Raw genomic sequence first — 18,590 nt, 5'->3', positions numbered from 1 at the left:
AGAAGTACCAAGAGAGTTTTGAAGTATAATGCTATAAATGAGTATATAAATTCTAATTTAAAGACCCCAATGAGGATGCAAGAGAATATTAGAGAAGAAACACTTCAGAAACAACAGAAAGAGATAGAATCCATTTCGAAGAAATTGCAATCTTTACGATTGGAAGACATACCCTCATAGATGTTTCTGCTTCTAATTTAGAATCTAACAACTCAGTATCCTTTATACATACTAACTTAGACTTCTTATAATATCTTTGAACGAATTGACGGTTTGGTCAAATTGACCAGAAGTCGAACAAATAACAACTAACTCATAGAATGGGTTCTTCTCATCTAGTTCTTGTTGTTGTGCAGCCATTTTAAGATAAGTGAAAGTCTTACCCGACCCAGGTGGTGCAATTAGACCTGTTATACCATTCTGAGCAAATAAGAACTTTCATGTATAGGCTTTATCTGAGCATTTTCTAACTTTCTCTTGTTCTTATTTAAAACATTCTCAAATTTCTTGTCAATGTCAGCAAACTTTTTTTCTAACATATTTTTAGAAAAATTAAAATTTTTATCTTTTAGAAAATGTCTAGCGATTTCGCTATCTATATTCGAGACAAGCTTTTCGACAGCAAAACATCTGTCGACCATAAAATCTTACATAGTGTAAACAAGAAAGGTGAATTTGTTCTAAAGTTCTGTTTCTGGAATATGACAAGAACCATAAAACATTAAGCAGAGCAGTCTTAAAATTTGTCAATGACAGACTTGTTGACAGAGATGACGCCTCTTGGAGAGATGAAGTCAACAAAACTTTTAGAATGCAAAGAAGACACATGCGCTGTTCTTGAAGATGAAATAGAAAACAGAATAGATGAGCTATTAAAGGACAAAGAACTTTTACATAAATATGGTTCTGAGAAATTTGACATAACTCCACCAGAAAAAGAAGAGAGAAAAGAAAAAAAGAAAGTAGAAGAAGAGAAGAAAGAACCTGAACCAGTTCCAGAGAAAAAGAAATTTGACATGTAAAAATAAAATTTTATTTTTAGAACATTTCTGGGTCAATGTCAATGTTCTCTTCCTCTTTAGGAGTAAACACTGGCTTAGACTCTAAAATCTTTTTACCCAATTTACCTTGAACTTCTACAACTTTAGACTCATAATATTCATAGTCGTCTGTCTTCTTTGGTTCATAAGGTATAACAAGTTTGTATGCTTTGCCTTCTTTAAGGTTTGAGAACCTTCTGTCAAAACTTTCTTTGACTTAACAAACCTTCTATGTCTAAGTCTTCAAATTTCGCACCATTTTTAGTCACAATAGCAAACTTAACTGGTTCGATGTTCCAAACTTTGCTGAATGAAGACTTTTCAAAATGGTAGAAGTAAACATTCAAATACGTGAATGGTCTAGTTCTTCTTTAAGTCCTGACATGTACTTGTTTACTGAGATGAATTTTGTCATCTTTTCTATCGGATAAAAAATATTTTTTTTTTAAAATTTACTCAGAAAAATTTTTCTTGTATATACACCATTCTGTACGTCTAAAAGACTTTTGACATTTGCCAAGAATGTTCGTTTAGAAGCTGTCATATAACCATATTCTTGACAATATTGTTTATACGAATCGTACAATGACCTTTCATCTAAACACTCAAAGTCAGTTTCATCTATGAACAGTTCATATACACTCTTGTTTGCTTCTAACAATGTTTGTCTCTCTTCGGTATGTGGAATTTGTCTGGATTGAACTTAGAAATATCTAATGTCATAAAATATGAGAACAAGTGGTTGTAAAAGTCAGATGTCAAAGTTTCTGCTAAGTCGTCAAAATATTCTGTATCTTGCATATGAGAATCTGACGTTCTGACAACTACATATCTTCTGTCAGAACTTTCTAACTTCATCGGAACAGCATTGTTTGAAACCATAATGAAGTTTGCAACATTTTCACAAACTCTTTGGTCTTTATACTTTCTTTCAACAACTCCAACTTTGTCTGTTATAAGACTCTTCAAAGCATCTGAGTTTAAAACTTTTGTTGTATCTATACTTTGAAGTTCATTGCAAACTATAAAGTTTCATATTCTCAATAGAAGAGTTAAACTTGCCACAGATGTTTTCTAAGTTTGTCATATTCGGGTTCGAATAGCCCTCTAACAGTTTGCACAAAATATCTGTAAAGAATGTGTTCTTACCAGTTCCTTGTTTCCAATTATAATGAGAGCAGTTTCATTTTTTAGCACTTGGATGTTGTAAGATGTTTGCAAACCAACATAAGATATACTCATAAACCTTTTCGTTTCCATTGCATATAATTTCTTTGACATGGTCTAACCAAGCTTCTATAATATTTTCTTTCCATTCTACTTGTTCGTATTTATATCCAGTGAAGATAGAATAGAAGTTTGGAGAAGGTGTATAGAACTTTATACCACGAACTGAAAAATCTTCCAGTTTTGACAATAAGATATCCCAAGCATCTAACATCTTCATGCCAACTTGTACAACTTTTATTTTCTTAAGTTTCTGTCTACATTCTTGTTCTGAAACTATTGTCGCTTTAGGTTTGTTAAAGACTACATCCCATTCTTTCATAACATAACATTCTGGGCAGAGTCGACATAAATGACTAAACGTTTCAAATTCTCGACTGCTTTGTTATAGTCTCTAAATGGACACATATTTCTGAATGCTTGGAAGTCATAAAAATCTGAAACATCTATTCTGTACATTTTATTAAAATAAAAAAAAATATTTTTTTTATTCTTGACTTTGTTGTTGCATTTGTTGCATTTGTTGTTCTTGAGCTATTTTTGTTTTTGAAGTTTTTCTTGTAATACAATACTTTCACCAGTTGCATCTTCCAATTCGAAACTTTCTGCCGTCATTGACAAATACATAGGACATAAAAGTTTTACAGGAACAAAGTTTGCGTCAACTAATGTCAACGTTATACTTGCCAATGTGTTTGAGTTCACTAAGGTTGAAAATTCTGCATTCGAATGAACAATAGGCAAACCAGCAGAGAAAGTATTGTTTATACGCATAAGTATCTTTTGGTCATAATAGTTTCTGTCGACATTCGAATAACACTTTGAACCTAAGTTTGAAACAATATATAAGATTGGTGTGCTTAATGTCAATGGAATAGACATTCCTTGTATGACACCTTTTCCTGTTATAGGAAACTGTTGGTAGTAAAAACCAGAAATAAGTTTTGTATTATAGCTCATATCGTTTATAGTAAAACTCAGTCGGACATCCAAACATAATGAAACCTGCTCTAGTTGCAGCACATGTTACACCCGTCCTTAAAGTATTAAATAAGTCAACAAACCTGTTGGTGGTATATCTGAATAAGTATCTTCAAAGGAGTATTTTTTACCATTCACAACAATAAAGTCTTCTGGTGTCAAAAGAGCAAAAAGGCTTTAGTCGTCATTGTGTTTAAAGTTAGTTTACAATACCGTCCTTGAGGACTTTGTAAGTTTGTTGTTATAGAATTATATGACTCAGGGTTTTTAGTCGTATATAGTATAAACCATTATGTCTTCTGCCATTTATATATATTTAAAAGTTTTTCTGAAAGTGGAGAAGAACTTCATCTAAACTTTCACATGGCGTTTCTTGAAGTTCTCTGTCTAAGAAGTTCAAATATTTTGTAAAGACATAGAACTTTCCTTTGTCTACACGAACAAACAAAACAGGGTCTTTCATATCGTTCAAAAGTGTGTAAAGTCCTTTACATGAAATAAAGTCTATATTATTTTTCTTCAAACATCTTTCAAGAAGTTTTGACATTTTTACTTAGCAAATAAATTTTAATGAAATGTTGTGGTCGTCAAATATTTTTATGACGTCTGGGAAACTATACTTTAAGTTCAACGTTTCACCTCCTTTCATAACGTATATCTTGTCAATGACATTATATGAAACACCACAGCAACTAATGTCGGGTTCTATTTCTTTGATGTTTATATCGTCTGCCTCTGTCAAAAGTTTCAATAGTTCTTTCAAAACTTCATGAGGTGCAATGACATATGAGTTCACTTTTACAGGGTTGTGTTCGACCAAGTTTAACATTATACTTAAAGCTTGACAAATCTTCTCCTGAGTTTGAAGTTTGTCTTTCAGTTGTTGGTAGTCGTTTCGAATATCTGCAACAGAACTTAAGTCTCTGTTAACTTCAGGATATGTTGGTTCTTTTACAGGAACAATTGTTATACCATCTTCGTCCTCGTATGGTTTCCCCACTTCAACATCTCTGTCTTTGACATTGACAACAATACTTTGACTGTTTGTTTGAGTTGGTGAATTTAACTTCACATCTGCCACCGCCATTAAACCTTTTGAAACACTTACGCTTCTATATTTCGGAAATGACATTTTACTTAGAATAAAAAGATGGACGTATTCGAGTATCTCTTCGAATTGAAGCAAAACAAAGTTTACACACACAAACAATACAAATACATTGACAGAATAGTTCTTTACACAAACAATGGAAAATGTTATAGAATAGCAGTCTTTGCTGAACCTAAATATTTTCATAAAGCAAAGAAAGTTGGTATAACTGAAATGGTGAAAGTTCTTGAAGCAGACAAAAATATAACAACAAAACTTACAGATATTTCTAAAGGTAAGTTTATCTTACAATATTATGTCAAAACTGGCGTACTGTCAATATTTGACGGAGAGAAGTCAGTTCAAGAACAACTTACTGACCTGCTGCCAAAATCTGCTCGATGGAAGCTGTCGTTATGCCAATCTGAGGAGCCCCAGCAGGTTTCATCGAACGAATCTTCAAAAGAGCATCTTCCGTGAAAAGTGCTATTGGTTTTGTAAACTTCTTTGCTCTCAGTTCATCTGGACCGTCTCTGTCACCAGTATATTGTATTTGTACAGTACCAACAGTTGAAATACTACCCATAAAGTCTTCTGAGTCAGCAAATGGAATGCCAAGCCAAAAGTTTGAACGGTCTCCATTTGTATATTGAGTTTTTTGACCTCCTGTATGAGTCCATACTTTCACATATGGCATAATAGAACTTTGCATTTCAGGGTTAATGGTTGTTGTGAAGTTGTTGTTAAAGTTCATAGCATCTAATGTCAAGTTGTATGACCTCATATCCTCAACTGTAGAATATTCTTCTCTTGGATAATATTTGCCATCTATTTTATATGATATTTAATACCGGGGTTGTAGAAACAAGAATAGTCATTTATAGTTCGTCTGAACAGTACAAACATAGTATCTGCATGTTTCATTGCAGTTGTTAAAGCAATATCTGTTCTTGCACCTGGGTCAGCACTTTGGTTTCCAACTTCACCTGCAAAGTCTTTGACAGATATTTGGTGTATAGGGAACATAAGTGGAACTGCAATATATTTGGCAGCTAAAGCATTTGAAATATCTGGGTCCAACATATAGACTGCAAGTCTGCTTTCTATTCTCTTGCATTCAAATTTTTCGCATGTGAACTTAACTGGGTCCCAAGCAGTTCCAGCAGCATTGAAATAATAGTTTACTTCATTGTTGAAGTTTGAGAAACCAAAGTCTAAGTCAACCTTGTCTTTGCAAAAGTCGGCGAATGACGTTTTATTTGTTCCCATTACGTCTGTAAGAGTGAATGGGTCTTGTGTTGGTGCAATGACTAAGTTATTTTTGCTTGGAGTAAGTTCAATAGAAATTTTTCCTGCCCAGTTTGGCAAGTATCTTAAAAACCTAAAGATGAGGAAAGATGACAAAGGAACTCTAAGTTTCAGTTTTACTTTAGTGGCAGCAGTTCCATCTGAACCAGAAAGGTTAACATAAACTCCTGGAACGTTAGGGTCAAGTTTCTTATTTTCTCAATATTTGCATACTGGTCTGTTTGTTCTCTAGCTTGTGGTTGTACTGAGTTTCTCAAAGCGAACCATTCATAGTTTGCCCATGTTACTGTTTGAACTAAGTCAGAGTTAGAATATATCTTATATCCCATGAAAACTTCTGGAGCATATTGGTATCCGACATAGAAAATTCCATTGCAACCTTTCTTGTCAGACAACTTGGCAGAAGGTTTTATTTCAATGTCTTGTTCCACGTATAAGAATGAGTTGTCAATAGAAATAATATGAAACCTGTCGCAAGCAATATCTACTGTTGTTGAAGAACCTTCTCCAAACTCACCTACGTTTCCATAAGAAACAGCAGTTGTATATTCGTAAGTTCCAGGAACTATTTCTGACCTTCTAATGGCATTGTCGCATTCGTTATACCATTCGGAAACATTTCCGTTCATGGCATCCAAAACTGTTGGCGTTATATTCTGAGCGGCGTACATTTCATATGGGTAAAAATATAGAATAGTTGGATTTATTTGTCATAATTGTTTCGTACCAAGCTTTACTTTCTTCCTGACTGAGTTTTTAACTCTTCTTTTTCCTTCATTGCCACTACTTTCACTTTGTTCTACTCTTCTTCTTTGGTGTCGCTTTTGGTAACTTGCCCTCTGCTTCAAGTTGTTGCATCTTTGCCTCATGTTCACCTAGTATGTTGTAAATTTCCCATGTCCTTTTTGCCTTTGGGCTCTGGTCGCCCATCTCAGGTAACCAATATCCTAGAAAGATTTTGTCATAGTTTGTATTTGAGTCTTCGCTTATTGTTTGCATGACTCTTTCCTGAGTTTCCGGTTCAAGCTCTTCAAATATAGCTTGTCCATATGGAATATGCTCGTTTCCAAATATATGTTTTTGTAGCCATTCTGGTTTTCTTTCCATGTTACCAATAATATCTTTTGTGAATGGGAAAGCTTTTGCCCAATGTTTCAGTCTTGCGTCATTTATTTCTGTAGTTTCCAAAGGAGGGACTTGTTTGTTTCCTTCAGGCTCTTCTAGCTGTTGTTGCTGAACTATTTCTTCCATGTCTGGTTGTATCTGAACTTCTTCCTGTTGAGTTTCTTGTACCTCATCTGGTGGTATATAAGTTCCACCAGCTGGCACATATGTTCCATCTGCAGCATAATGTCCTACCTGACTTTTCGTTTTTAAGAAAGCATTTACTAGGTCTGTTTTGGTCTGTTGTAACTCTTTTCTTGACTTTCCACAACAGTTGCTCTAACGGCGTCATAGGCACTTTGAACTGCCTGTCTCGTTGCTGCATCTGTTATTTTCGTCATATTTTGTGCTACTTCTCTTAACTCTTTGTCGAAACCTTCAGACTTCAGTTTCTTTCCAGATGAGAAGTCGTTCACTAGTTTCACCTTACTATGAAGAGCTTCGAAGGCGTTCTTAAAGTCAGCATTCATTAAAGCTTCATTTGAACTGTCTTCATCCGCTTGTATTTTTGTCCTTATTGACCCTATAAGTTGGGCTGCTTTGGCGTTGGCTTGGGCATCTAACCAGTCATTTTTAGCTTTTTATATTCTGCACTTTTCATTGCCTTTTGCATGGCTGCGTCGTTATTTTTACTTTCTTGTGCTAAGTTTTCATACTGTACGGTTTGGTTTTGCAACTGTAAAAGTTTTTCTGCCTTTACATTTGCTTCAACTTCTTTTTTATACTCATCGCTATCCATATATGTCTTCAGGGCTTTTTGTTTTATTTCTTCATCTTTCAGTACTTTATATTGAGTAGTATGGTTTTTCAAATTTATAACATCTTGTTCCATTTTTGCTACTTCTGCTGCTTTTTCTGACACTTTTTTCGCATATTCCTCTGTACTTAGTTCTTTCAGTTGTTCTTCTTTCTTCTTTTTCTCTACGTTTAACTCATTGAGTTTCTTTGTGTGTCTGTCATATTCTAGTTTCTTTTCGTTTTTCACTTATTTGTTTCTGTATGTCTATGTTTGACTTTTTGACATCTGTTATTTGATTTTTGAGTGAACTCAAATTCATTTGACTTTGAGGGTTATAAGCTGTTCCGTCTGCAGCTCCACCATAGCCTGCCATTTTCGCTAAAAGTGCCGCTCTTAAACCTCCACTCTGTGCACCAATAACTCGTTTAAAAGCATGGTTGCTTGACATTTGTTGCAACATAGTGGGGTCATTCATCATTTGTTGTTGCAACTGTTGTTGTGGTGTTAGTTTTACTATTGGATGTTTCAATGCTCTCTTCCTCTTACGTATATTCTTACGTAGCTTACGTGGCATTTTAAGTGAAGTAAAAAACGGTTTTTGACAGATGTTTATATGACACTTTTGTTCAGCACAAAAAACTACTCGGTCAACGTGTTGTTAGTTTTGTAAAATAACCGTCCTATCTTGTTTTAAAATGGAGAAAAGGCTTCTCAAAGCATACTTCCTTGGAACGCCTGTAACTTTTCCTGTAGCGACGATAGACCCTTACTTGTCCGGACAAATATATACTAAACTTTTTATGGGCTAGAGGGCACGAAGTGCCTGGAAGGCCATCCCAAGAAAAAAAAAAACTTCATTATACTAAACATCTTCAGGGCTAGAGGGCACGAAGTGCCTGGAGGCCCCACTACCTTTTTTTTTTTTTTTTTTTTTTTTAAATATCAATTTTTGCTTTACGCCTATTCCCACTCATTATATTCGTAAATTTTGAGGTTTATCATTCGCTTTTAAGATCATTGAATTTGATTTTTATATAAAATAGTTATATATTAGAAAATAATATGAGTTTATGTGATATTATTTTTCAGAAGATTTCATTCTATATGCCTATGAAAAGTACTCTCAAAACTAACTTTTCCTAATTATAATTAAATCTAGAATATTGTATTATGCTTAGTATTATTTCATTTTTCTCATTCAATTTAGAATTTACAAATGTCAAAAAATTGAGAGCTGTCACTTTTGATGAATTTCTGTTTATTACACGGGTTGGGTTTATAAAAAGATTATTAAACCCGTTGCAAACTTTTTGGCACCAGTAGCGAAAACGGCAGGAACTATCATAGGTGGAGTATTAGGTACTAAAGCAGGTAATCCGGCGATGGGAGCACAAGCAGGTAACGCAGTTGGTGGAATTGCTGAAGGAATACTTAATAAAATAGGAGGTAGATAGTGGAAAAATAAATATGAGATCCTATGGATCATCTCGCCACTTAGCGGCTTAAAATTATTTTTATCTTAGTATCGGTTGTAGTCTTTGATAAACTTTTTCTCTTTTATTTAAAACTTCTCTTATTGGGGCAGCTTTTGGTGTTATTGATTCAGCAACGTCACTAATTGCTTCTTTATTCTTAAATATCCAATTTGACCCCTTCTTCAATGTTTCCCAAACTTTACTCGCTCCTCTTTTTACTCTATCCCACAGTTTCTTAAATATACCTGCAGCCATAGTTGATTATTTCATTAAAATTAAAAATTCATTTTCATCTTTTAATTTTGATTTTTTATTTATTAATAAATGACGACTAACTATTTGGTGCCAAACACTAAACCGATTAATGGAAATGTGTTTCATTCATTCGAAAAGATAAATGAAATATTCGCAAAGAATGACGGTAGAAGATATTATAGAGAACTTGAAAGTTCATGCTATGACTCTGATGCTCCATATTTTGATGATAAACAAACTCATTTAAGAATTACAAATCCGGCTCATGATGTGAACCAATTAGGTGACACATATATTAAACGCAAAGTTAAAGCAACTCTAGTTTCAAATAAAGCTTTCACATGTGATGCCGCTTTTAAATGCATGCGTTTATTCGTTGGTTACAAATCATCAAATCAAAGCTTTAAACAATTAGAAGTAGAAACTGAAAGAGGTGATGCCGGTTATCTTCAGATGGATTGCGCCCGTGAATCTTTCGCATTTGCAACATATAAACCAAAATCAGAAAGGAAAGTTAAAAAGTTTGTTCATTCGTTATATAATAATGTTCAAAAATATGATAACTCAGTATGTGGTAAATTATTGACCCTTCAGAAGTTTTCAAGAAAGCAAATGAAGAAGTTGATGTCACTTTTGATATGATTATTCCGGTAAATGATTTGTTAGCATTTCAGGCGTTCGATGATTATCCTAAATCATTTGGTGATATCATTCTTAAATATTATGTTTTCAGGGATACTTTAGTATATTGTCAGGTTGACCCGTTAAGAGTTGCTGATTTACAAAATTACGTTTATGAAAAGATAACTGATGAAAATTATGAAAAGATTATGAATCATGTTTATAAATATGATCGCAAATTCCAACAAATCGGACTTCCTGCCAAATTAATTACAAGCTTAGCCGCTACATCTGCTGACGCAACAGTTGATGACGTTATTATTTCATGCACAAAGATGGAAGTTTTAGAGGATAAATGCATTACACCAGGATACGGTTTAATTGAAGAATCAGTTAAAGCAATACCACGTTTATTCAGTAAGGAAGATCCATTCATTATTCCAGCTCAACATATTGACGTTCGTTCACTAAATGGAGGTTGCATCTCTCCTGAAGGTATTAGCTCAGATTTCTCATACGCTCTTCATAATGTTACAGATGTTGTGTTAGCATTTCCGAAGAATGCAATGCAAAGAACAGTTTTAGAAAATCCAATGCTTCGAGGTCTTCAGGTCACTATAGATTCCAGAAACTTCCCCGATCAAGCGATGACCACAGTGGGCGACATATTCTTTACACGTAAGTTAGTATCTAGTAATTGGGTACCAAGGGTCTACGCCCCCTAGTACTCAAATTACTAGAATCTGCAAAAAACCGTTTGACACGTAAAATATTTTGACATTTACAAAAAATAAATAAAAAATATTTTTAAAAAATTAACTTTAAAAATTAACGTTAAAATTTTTGACACTTCACAAAATAAAAAAAATAAACTTAAAAATTAACGTTAAAATTTTTGACACTTCACAAAATAAAAAAAATAATTTTTTAAAAATAAACTTAAAAATTGACGTTAAAATTTTTTATTTATTTTTTTATCATAGATTTTAACACCCAGAGTAAAAAATAAACTTAAAAATAAATTAACTCAAAAATTTTTTAATTTCTGTATATACCAAATTTTATCATAAATGATAAAATTAATTTTAGGGTAGAAGGTTAGATCTAACCCGATATCTAACCTCTTTTCTAACCCTGTGAATTTTCAACAGTAAATATGCTGGCATGATTCAGGGATGTCATCGCTGCCGTCTTCAAACTCTTTTATAGATTCATACCATAAACGAGCTTCACGGGAGATGAGAAGTAATGAAACGATAATTAATAATTTATTAGTAAAATTCATTTTATATAAAAATAAAATTTATTATTTCATGAGGACTCTTTGAGTCCATCTCGCCGCTAAGCGGCTTAATCTGATTTTTCGAATTCTTCTAACTTCTTCTTCAGTTCTGCTATATTATCTTCATATAATTTAATCTTTCTCAAAATACCATTTTTATTTAATGGCTGCTTAATTTTTCTAAATTGAACTCTACCATCTTTCATTTGATGAACATAAAAACCTTCTGGAATGGTTCCTGATTTAATGTATTCAACTAAAAACTTTTGTTTTGTTGCTTCAGTAATTTTAGTACTCATTTTATTAAAAGTAAAAAATAAAAAATATTTTTAGAATTAACTTTATTTTTTATGAGGACTCTCTGAGTCCATCTGAGCCGCTTAGCGGCTTCGTCGTCTTTTCCTTAATTCCTGCGGATCAACTAGGTCGGTTGAAGGTCTATTACTTTCTTTATAGTGTTTATAAAGTTTATAAGCCGCCATATGATAAGGATAATTAAATCATAAATACGCTTTACCTAAAGTTTTCAATCGATTATATAAATCATTATTGTTAGGCGTTTCAGGTGGTGCAGGGTATTCGAGAACATCTCTAACCATTTAATTACTTTAAAACTCTTGGTTTCTTTTTAGTTTTTAACAGTTTTTTTGCTTTTGCGATTTTAGCTAAAATATATCTTCGACCGTAATGGAACCAATTAGAACCTCCTGTTTTAGGGTCAAAAGGTCTTCCATGACCGCTGGGGTCATATGGTGCGACCGCAGTTACTGGTGCTGGTGCTGAATTAATCGGCGGTGCCTCAATTGGTGGATATTCTGGCTGTTTCTCCTTTTCTTTAAGTGAATTTAATTTAAACTCTTCACCATTCAACTGACCTTTAAAATCTTTTAGCTGCTTAGATATTTCATTATCTTCACATATCTTTTTTATTTATTTCCAAATTTTTACAATCACAATAGAATAGAGGATATACGTTCATTGGATCTATTTCTATTGCTACTGGGGTTACATTAATTGGTATAGGTACGTTTTCCTCTTCTTCATTTGTGACCTCTATCACAGGTATTAAAACATGTTTAAAGTTAACGCTTGAATTTTGACTATACCCTAAACATTCTCTCAAATCTTTTTTAGCTTTTTCATCTTTTATGTCTAACATTATTTCTATTGTATCTGAAGAAAACTTAAGATGGTCTGGTACTGTATATGCTATAAGCGCTTGTGTGCTAACGAATTTAGAGCTGTTCATTTCATACAAAATAAAAAAATAAAATAATAAACATAACTAAGTTTTAATTTTTCGTAAGACATGAATTTTTAAAGTTTATTTTTTATTCATGAAAATAATTATTTCTAATTTCTTTTACTCTCTCGTATATACTAGATTTAAAGAATTCAGAACATTTCCCATAATCTCCTAAATGTTTTCTTATCCCTAACGTGTGCCAGTTATTATATGAAACTGAATAAACTTTATCTTTATCTTTACACCTTTCATCACTTCCAATATATTTATATCTCAGTTTTGATTTAGCATTTTCATATTCATTAGCGTTTAATAATTCACAGTCTTCCTTTTTAAATTGATGTTTAAGATATTCAGGATTTAATACTCTACGTTTATATGCTCCTAACTTAGTTCTAAAGGTTTTTCTACAAAATTTAGGAATTCCATCCTCTTTAATGTCATCAATGATTTCCATTTCATTATTTTCAATTTCTTCTTCTCGTTTATGAGGTCTTTGATTATGACTCCATTGATTCCATGAAATTAAATATTCTTTATCATTATATTTATACCTCATTAGCTTATTTTGGCTTTCATATTCATTTAATAATTCACAATCTTCATTTTTAAATTGAAGTTTAACCCATTCAGGATTTAAACAATGTTTAATTAATCGCGGAATATCTGACATCATCTATATATAGCTTCTTTTATAAAAGATAAAAAAATAAATTATTTTAAAATTAATGTTAATTTTTTAATGATTTATAAATAAATATATTTTAATGCATCGTCTATATATAGATAAAAAAAAAAAAAAAAAAAAAAAAAAAAAAAAAGGTAGTGGGGCTCCCAGGCACTTCGTGCCTTCTAGCCCTGAGGATGAATGAGTATAAATGAAATCTCAACAAAATATTTACGATGAAGTCTTGACAAAGTCTTTATGAAGAAATCTCAACAAAGTCTTTACGATGAAGTCTTGACAAAGTCTTTACGAAGAAGTCTCAACAAAGTCTTTACGAAGAAGTCTTAACAAAACATAGACAAGAAAGTTCATGAGTGTAAATGACCCAAAAATATATTTTAGGGTAGAAGGGTATATCTACCCCGTTTTCTACCCTCTTTTCTACCCTCTTGAATTTTCATGAAATTTACACCAAAAATATACTACTAGGGTCATTTACGATGAAGTCTTGACAAAGTCTTTATGAAGAAATCTCAACAAAGTCTTTACGAAGAAATCTCAACAAAGTCTTTACGAAGAAGTCTCAACAAAGTCTTTACGAAGAAGTCTTAACAAAACATAGACAAGAAAGTTCATGAGTGTAAATGACCCAAAAATATATTTTAGGGTAGAAGGGTATATCTACCCCGTTTTCTACCCTCTTTTCTACCCTCTTGAATTTTCATGAAATTTACACCAAAAATATACTACTAGGGTCATTTACGAAGAAATCTCAACAAAGTCTTTACGATGAAGTCTTGACAAAGTCTTTACGAAGAAATCTCAACAAAGTCTTTACGAAGAAGTCTCAACAAAGTCTTTACGAAGAAGTCTTAACAAAACATAGACAAGAAAGTTCATGAGTGTAAATGACCCAACAATATATTTTAGGGTAGAAGGGTATATCTCCCGTTTTCTACCCTCATTTCTACCCTCTTGAATTTTCATGAAATTTACACCAAAAATATACTACTAGGGTCATTTACGAAGAAATCTCAACAAAGTCTTTACGATGAAGTCTTGACAAAGTCTTTACGAAGAAATCTCAACAAAGTCTTTACGATGAAGTCTTGACAAAGTCTTTACGAAGAAGTCTCAACAAAGTCTTTACGAAGAAGTCTCAACAAAGTCTTTACGAAGAAGTCTCAACAAAGTCTTTACGAAGAAGTCTTGACAAAACATTTACGAAGAAATTCATGAAAATTCAAGAGGGTAGAAAAGAGGTTAGAAAAGAGGTTAGATATACCCTTCTACCCTAAAATATATTTTTGGGTCATTTACACTCATTTACGAAGAAATCTCAACAAAGTCTTTACGAAGAAGTCACAATAAAACATCTGTCAAAAACCGTTTTTTACTTCACTTAAAATGCCACGTAAGCTACGTAAGAATATACGTAAGAGGAAGAGAGCATTGAAACATCCAATAGTAAAACTGACACCACAACAACAGTTGCAACAACAAATGCTGAATGACCCCACTATGTTGCAACAAATGTCAAGCAATCCTATGCTTTTAAACCGAGTTGTTGGTGCACAGAGTGGAGGTTTAAGAGCGGCACTTTTAGCGAAAATGGCAGGCTATGGTGGAGCTGCAGACGGAACAGCCTATAACCCTCAAAGTCAAATGAATTTGAGTTCACTCAAAAATCAAATATCAGATGTCAAAAAGTCAAACATAGACATACAGAAGCAAATAAGTGAAAACGAAAAGAAACTAGAATATGACAGACACACAAAGAAACTCAATGAGTTAAACGTAGAGAAAAAGAAGAAAGAAGAACAACTGAAAGAACTAAGTACAGAGGAATATGCGAAAAAAGTGTCAGAAAAAGCAGCAGAAGTAGCAAAAATGGAACAAGATGTTATAAATTTGAAAAACCATACTACTCAATATAAAATACTGAAAGATGAAGAGATAAAACAAAAAGCCCTGAAGACATATATGGATAGCGATGAGTATAAAAAGAAGTTGAAGCAAATGTAAAGGCAGAAAAACTTTTACAGTTGCAAAACCAAACCGTACAGTATGAAAACTTAGCACAAGAAAGTAAAAATAACGACGCAGCCATGCAAAAGGCAATGAAAAGCTCAGAATATATAAAAGCTAACAATGACTGGTTAGATGCCCAAGCCAACGCTAAAGCAGCCCAGCTTATAGGGTCAATAAGGACAAAAATACAAGCGGATGAAGACAGTTCAAATGAAGCTTTAATGAATGCTGACTTTAAGAACGCCTTCGAAGCTCTTCATAGTAAGGTGAAACAAGTGAACGACTTCTCATCTGGAAGAAACTGAAGTCTGAAGGTTTCGACAAAGAGTTAAAAGAAGTAGCACAAAATATGACGAAAATAACAGATGCAGCAACGAGACAGGCAGTTCAAAGTGCCTATGACGCCGTTAGAGCAACTGTTGTGAAAAGTCAAGAAAAAGAGTTACAACAGACCAAAACAGACCTAGTAAATGCTTTCTTAAAACGAAAAGTCAGGTAGGACATTACGCTGCAGATGGAACATATGTGCCAGCTGGTGGAACTTATATACCACCAAACCCTCCAAGAGAAGCACCTGCACCAGGACTACCTAAAACATTTACATCGTCACATGGACATAGACACAGGCATGCACCAAAACCAACACAACAACCAACAGTTCAAAACCCTGCACAACAACCACCTCCACAACCAGCACAGCAACCAACAGTTCAAAATCCAGCACAACAACCAACACAACAACCAACAGTTCAAAACCCTGCACAACAACAACCACAAACAGAACAAGGACATAAAAGAAGTAGAGAACAAGGAAACCAAGAATTCTTAAAAATGCTTAAAGAAGAGTGTGGTTTCCCAGATACTGTTGACTTTAGTGACAGATATAAAGAAGCTATTGGAAAGTTCAAGGATGGAAATACTGACCCGAACCTATTTAGCTTTATGGCTCAGCACCAAAACGGATATAATCTCAAACCTGGAAAATACAAGCTCGCTAAGGGATATGATTTAATAGCATATCATCCAAATGACATGGATGAATTTACTCCGAGATATTTGATGTCAGAGCTAAATGACAATTCAACTTTCGTCATGAAACGCGTAAAAAATAGAGACGGAACGAAAGAACAAAAGCTTATGAATGCGGATGACGTAGATAGGGAAATTGTTGAAAACGGTCTCGGAATATATGAAATGCCAGCAGATGAGGTACAAGAAACTCCACAGGAAGAAGTTCAGATACAACCAGACATGGAAGAAATAGTTCAGCAACAACAGCTAGAAGAGCCTGAAGGAAACGAACAAGTCACTCCTTTGGAAACTAACTTCACAGAACTAGATGAAGATTTGGAACAGCCGAAAAATCTTGACCCTCAACAAGAGTATGCGGAGAATATGGAATATTTCCAAGAGTCTAAAAAAAATTCGGCTGACATAGTAGAAGAATATCGAAAAATGTTTGCCGACATACAAAAGACTCCAGCACCAGATGAAAATATTCAGCATAGAATGGAAGAACTGAAAAAAATGTACACAAATACAACAACCCTTTTTACTTACGAGCATTTAACGTTCAATCTTCGGATGAACTCGGTGAAGATAAAAGGTTAAATTTCAAGAAAACATATAGAAATGAAACATTGTTTAAAGTTCATTCAGAACCTAACCAAGATGGAAACAAACCTACTTTTGTTTCTGCAGACGATGGAACTACAATGAGATGGGTCATAAAGCTAACCCGGATAGGTGGTTCATAAACTTACAACCTCAATTCCAAGAAGTTGTAGACGCAATGGAAGTCAATGGTGAACGAGATATAGCTGGTATTTTAAGCGCGGCTTTAATGCCATTGAAAGATATGAAACATGCAGATATTTTGGACACAGTATGAAATGAACATGGCTGATGGAAATATAACACTGACGTTCTAGAACATTTATCTCAAAGAACTACACAGAACCATAGAGATGGTATATTTGGTGAAGAGTTTAGAAAGAAAGTTAGGGAGAGCGAAGGAAGAGAACCTATTGTACATGACCTTGCAAACGAAAGTTTACAAAATGTCATAAAAACTTTCCTTTGCAGACAATGAACTGAGAAGGGATGAATATTTAAGAAAACTCAAATGGACAGTACCAGATGAAATGTTAGTATTGAAAAACATGTTCCTTGACAAAATAAAACCAACTACAGAAATAAACGACGCAAGACTGAAAGATTGGGTAGAAGCTTTCCCATTCACAAAAGATATAGTTGGTAACATGGAAAGAAAACCAGAATGGCTACAAAACATATATTTGGAAACGAGCATATTCCATATGGACAGGCACTGTTTGAAGAGCTTGAACCGGAAACTCAGGAAAGAGTCATGCAAACAATACGCGAAGACTCAAATACAGACTATGACAAACTCTTTCTAGGATATAGGTTACCTGAGATGGGCGACCAGAGCCAAAGGCAAAAAGGACATGGGAAATTTGCAACATACTAGATGAACATAATGCAAAGATGCAACAACTTCAAGCAGAGGGCAATGAAGGAAAAAGAAGAGTTAAAAACTCAGTCAGGAAGAAAGTAAAGCTTGGTCCACGTGGTTCTATTATGACATATAAATCCAACTATTCTATATTTTTACTCATATGAAATGTACGCCGCTCAGAATATAACGCCAACAGTTTTGGATGCTATGAATGGAAATGTTTCGAATGGTATAACGAATGCGACAATGCCATTAGAAGGTCAGAAATAGTTCCTGGAACTTACGAATATACAACTGCTGTTTCTTATGGAAACGTAGGTGAGTTTGGAGAAGGTTCTTCAACAACAGTAGATATTGCTTGCGACAGGTTTCATATAATTTCTATTGACAACTCATTCTTATACGTGGAACAAGACATTGAAATAAAACCTTCTGCCAAGTTGTCTGACAAGAAAGGTTGCAATGGAATTTTCTATGTCGGATACCAATATGCTCCAGAAGTTTTCATGGATATAAGATATATTCTAACTCTGACTTAGTTCAAACAGTAACATGGGCAAACTATGAATGGTTCGCTTTGAGAAACTCAGTACAACCACAAGCTAGAGAACAAACAGACCAGTATGCAACTATTGAGAAAATAAGAAGACTTGACCCTAACGTTCCAGGAGTTTATGTTAACCTTTCTGGACAAACTGCAGCAGCAGTAACCAAAGTAAAATTGAAACTTAGAGTTCCTTTGTCATCTTTCCTCATCTTCAGGTTTTTAAGATACTTGCCAAACTGGGCAGGAAAAATTTCTATCGAACTTACTCCAAGCAAAAATAACTTAGTCATTGCACCAACACAAGACCCATTCACTCTTACAGAAGTAGTGGGAACAAATAAAATGTCATTCGCCGACTTTTGCAAAAACAAAGTTGACTTAGACTTTGGTTTCTCAAACCTCAACACTGAAGTAAACTATTATTTCAATGCTGCTGGA

General features: G+C 33.8%; 4 protein-coding genes and 4 pseudogenes across 8 annotated transcripts, besides 3 other annotated features; 5 read left to right on the top strand and 3 right to left on the bottom strand.

The window, feature by feature from the left end:
- Positions 1-201: 201 nt before the first annotated feature.
- Positions 202-6,263: a mobile genetic element.
- On the top strand, positions 4,399-4,818 carry TVAGG3_1052310 (uncharacterized protein; the record flags this gene model as incomplete). Its single annotated transcript, XM_051255765.1, has 1 exon — positions 4,399-4,818. One exon carries the CDS (start codon positions 4,399-4,401, stop codon positions 4,816-4,818), a length of 420 nt encoding a protein of 139 aa, XP_051081339.1.
- TVAGG3_1052300 lies at positions 5,213-5,890 on the bottom strand (annotated as a pseudogene). Its single transcript has one exon. A coding segment is annotated over exon 1 (678 nt).
- Positions 6,264-6,435: 172 nt separating the features above from the next.
- Positions 6,436-6,753, bottom strand: TVAGG3_1052280 (protein of unknown function, DUF4106 family; the record flags this gene model as incomplete). The annotated part of the gene is made up of 1 exon (XM_051255764.1): positions 6,436-6,753. One exon carries the CDS (start codon positions 6,751-6,753, stop codon positions 6,436-6,438), a length of 318 nt encoding a protein of 105 aa, XP_051081338.1.
- A 2,023-nt stretch (positions 6,754-8,776) lies between these two features.
- Positions 8,777-8,813: a mobile genetic element.
- Positions 8,814-9,348: 535 nt separating this feature from the next.
- On the top strand, positions 9,349-9,859 carry TVAGG3_1052260 (annotated as a pseudogene). Its single transcript has one exon. A coding segment is annotated over exon 1 (511 nt).
- Positions 9,860-9,917: 58 nt separating this feature from the next.
- On the top strand, positions 9,918-10,625 carry TVAGG3_1052250 (uncharacterized protein; the record flags this gene model as incomplete). Its single annotated transcript, XM_051255763.1, has 1 exon — positions 9,918-10,625. The coding sequence occupies one exon, from the start codon at positions 9,918-9,920 to the stop codon at positions 10,623-10,625; it is 708 nt and encodes a 235-aa protein (XP_051081337.1).
- A 625-nt stretch (positions 10,626-11,250) lies between these two features.
- TVAGG3_1052240 (uncharacterized protein) lies at positions 11,251-11,481 on the bottom strand (the record flags this gene model as incomplete). Its single annotated transcript, XM_051255762.1, has 1 exon — positions 11,251-11,481. The coding sequence occupies one exon, from the start codon at positions 11,479-11,481 to the stop codon at positions 11,251-11,253; it is 231 nt and encodes a 76-aa protein (XP_051081336.1).
- Positions 11,482-14,502: 3,021 nt separating this feature from the next.
- TVAGG3_1052230 lies at positions 14,503-15,295 on the top strand (annotated as a pseudogene). Its single transcript has one exon. A coding segment is annotated over exon 1 (793 nt).
- Positions 15,296-16,068: 773 nt separating this feature from the next.
- Positions 16,069-16,698, top strand: TVAGG3_1052220 (annotated as a pseudogene). Its single transcript has one exon. A coding segment is annotated over exon 1 (630 nt).
- Positions 16,699-17,824: 1,126 nt separating this feature from the next.
- Positions 17,825-18,590: part of a mobile genetic element that runs on past the window's edge.

This window comes from Trichomonas vaginalis, chromosome I (assembly GCF_026262505.1).
Source record: "Trichomonas vaginalis G3 chromosome I, whole genome shotgun sequence".
Lineage (NCBI taxonomy): Eukaryota > Parabasalia > Trichomonadida > Trichomonadidae > Trichomonas > Trichomonas vaginalis.
Note: the sequence above shows the minus strand (reverse complement) of the source record. Positions and strands in the feature narration are given on the sequence as shown.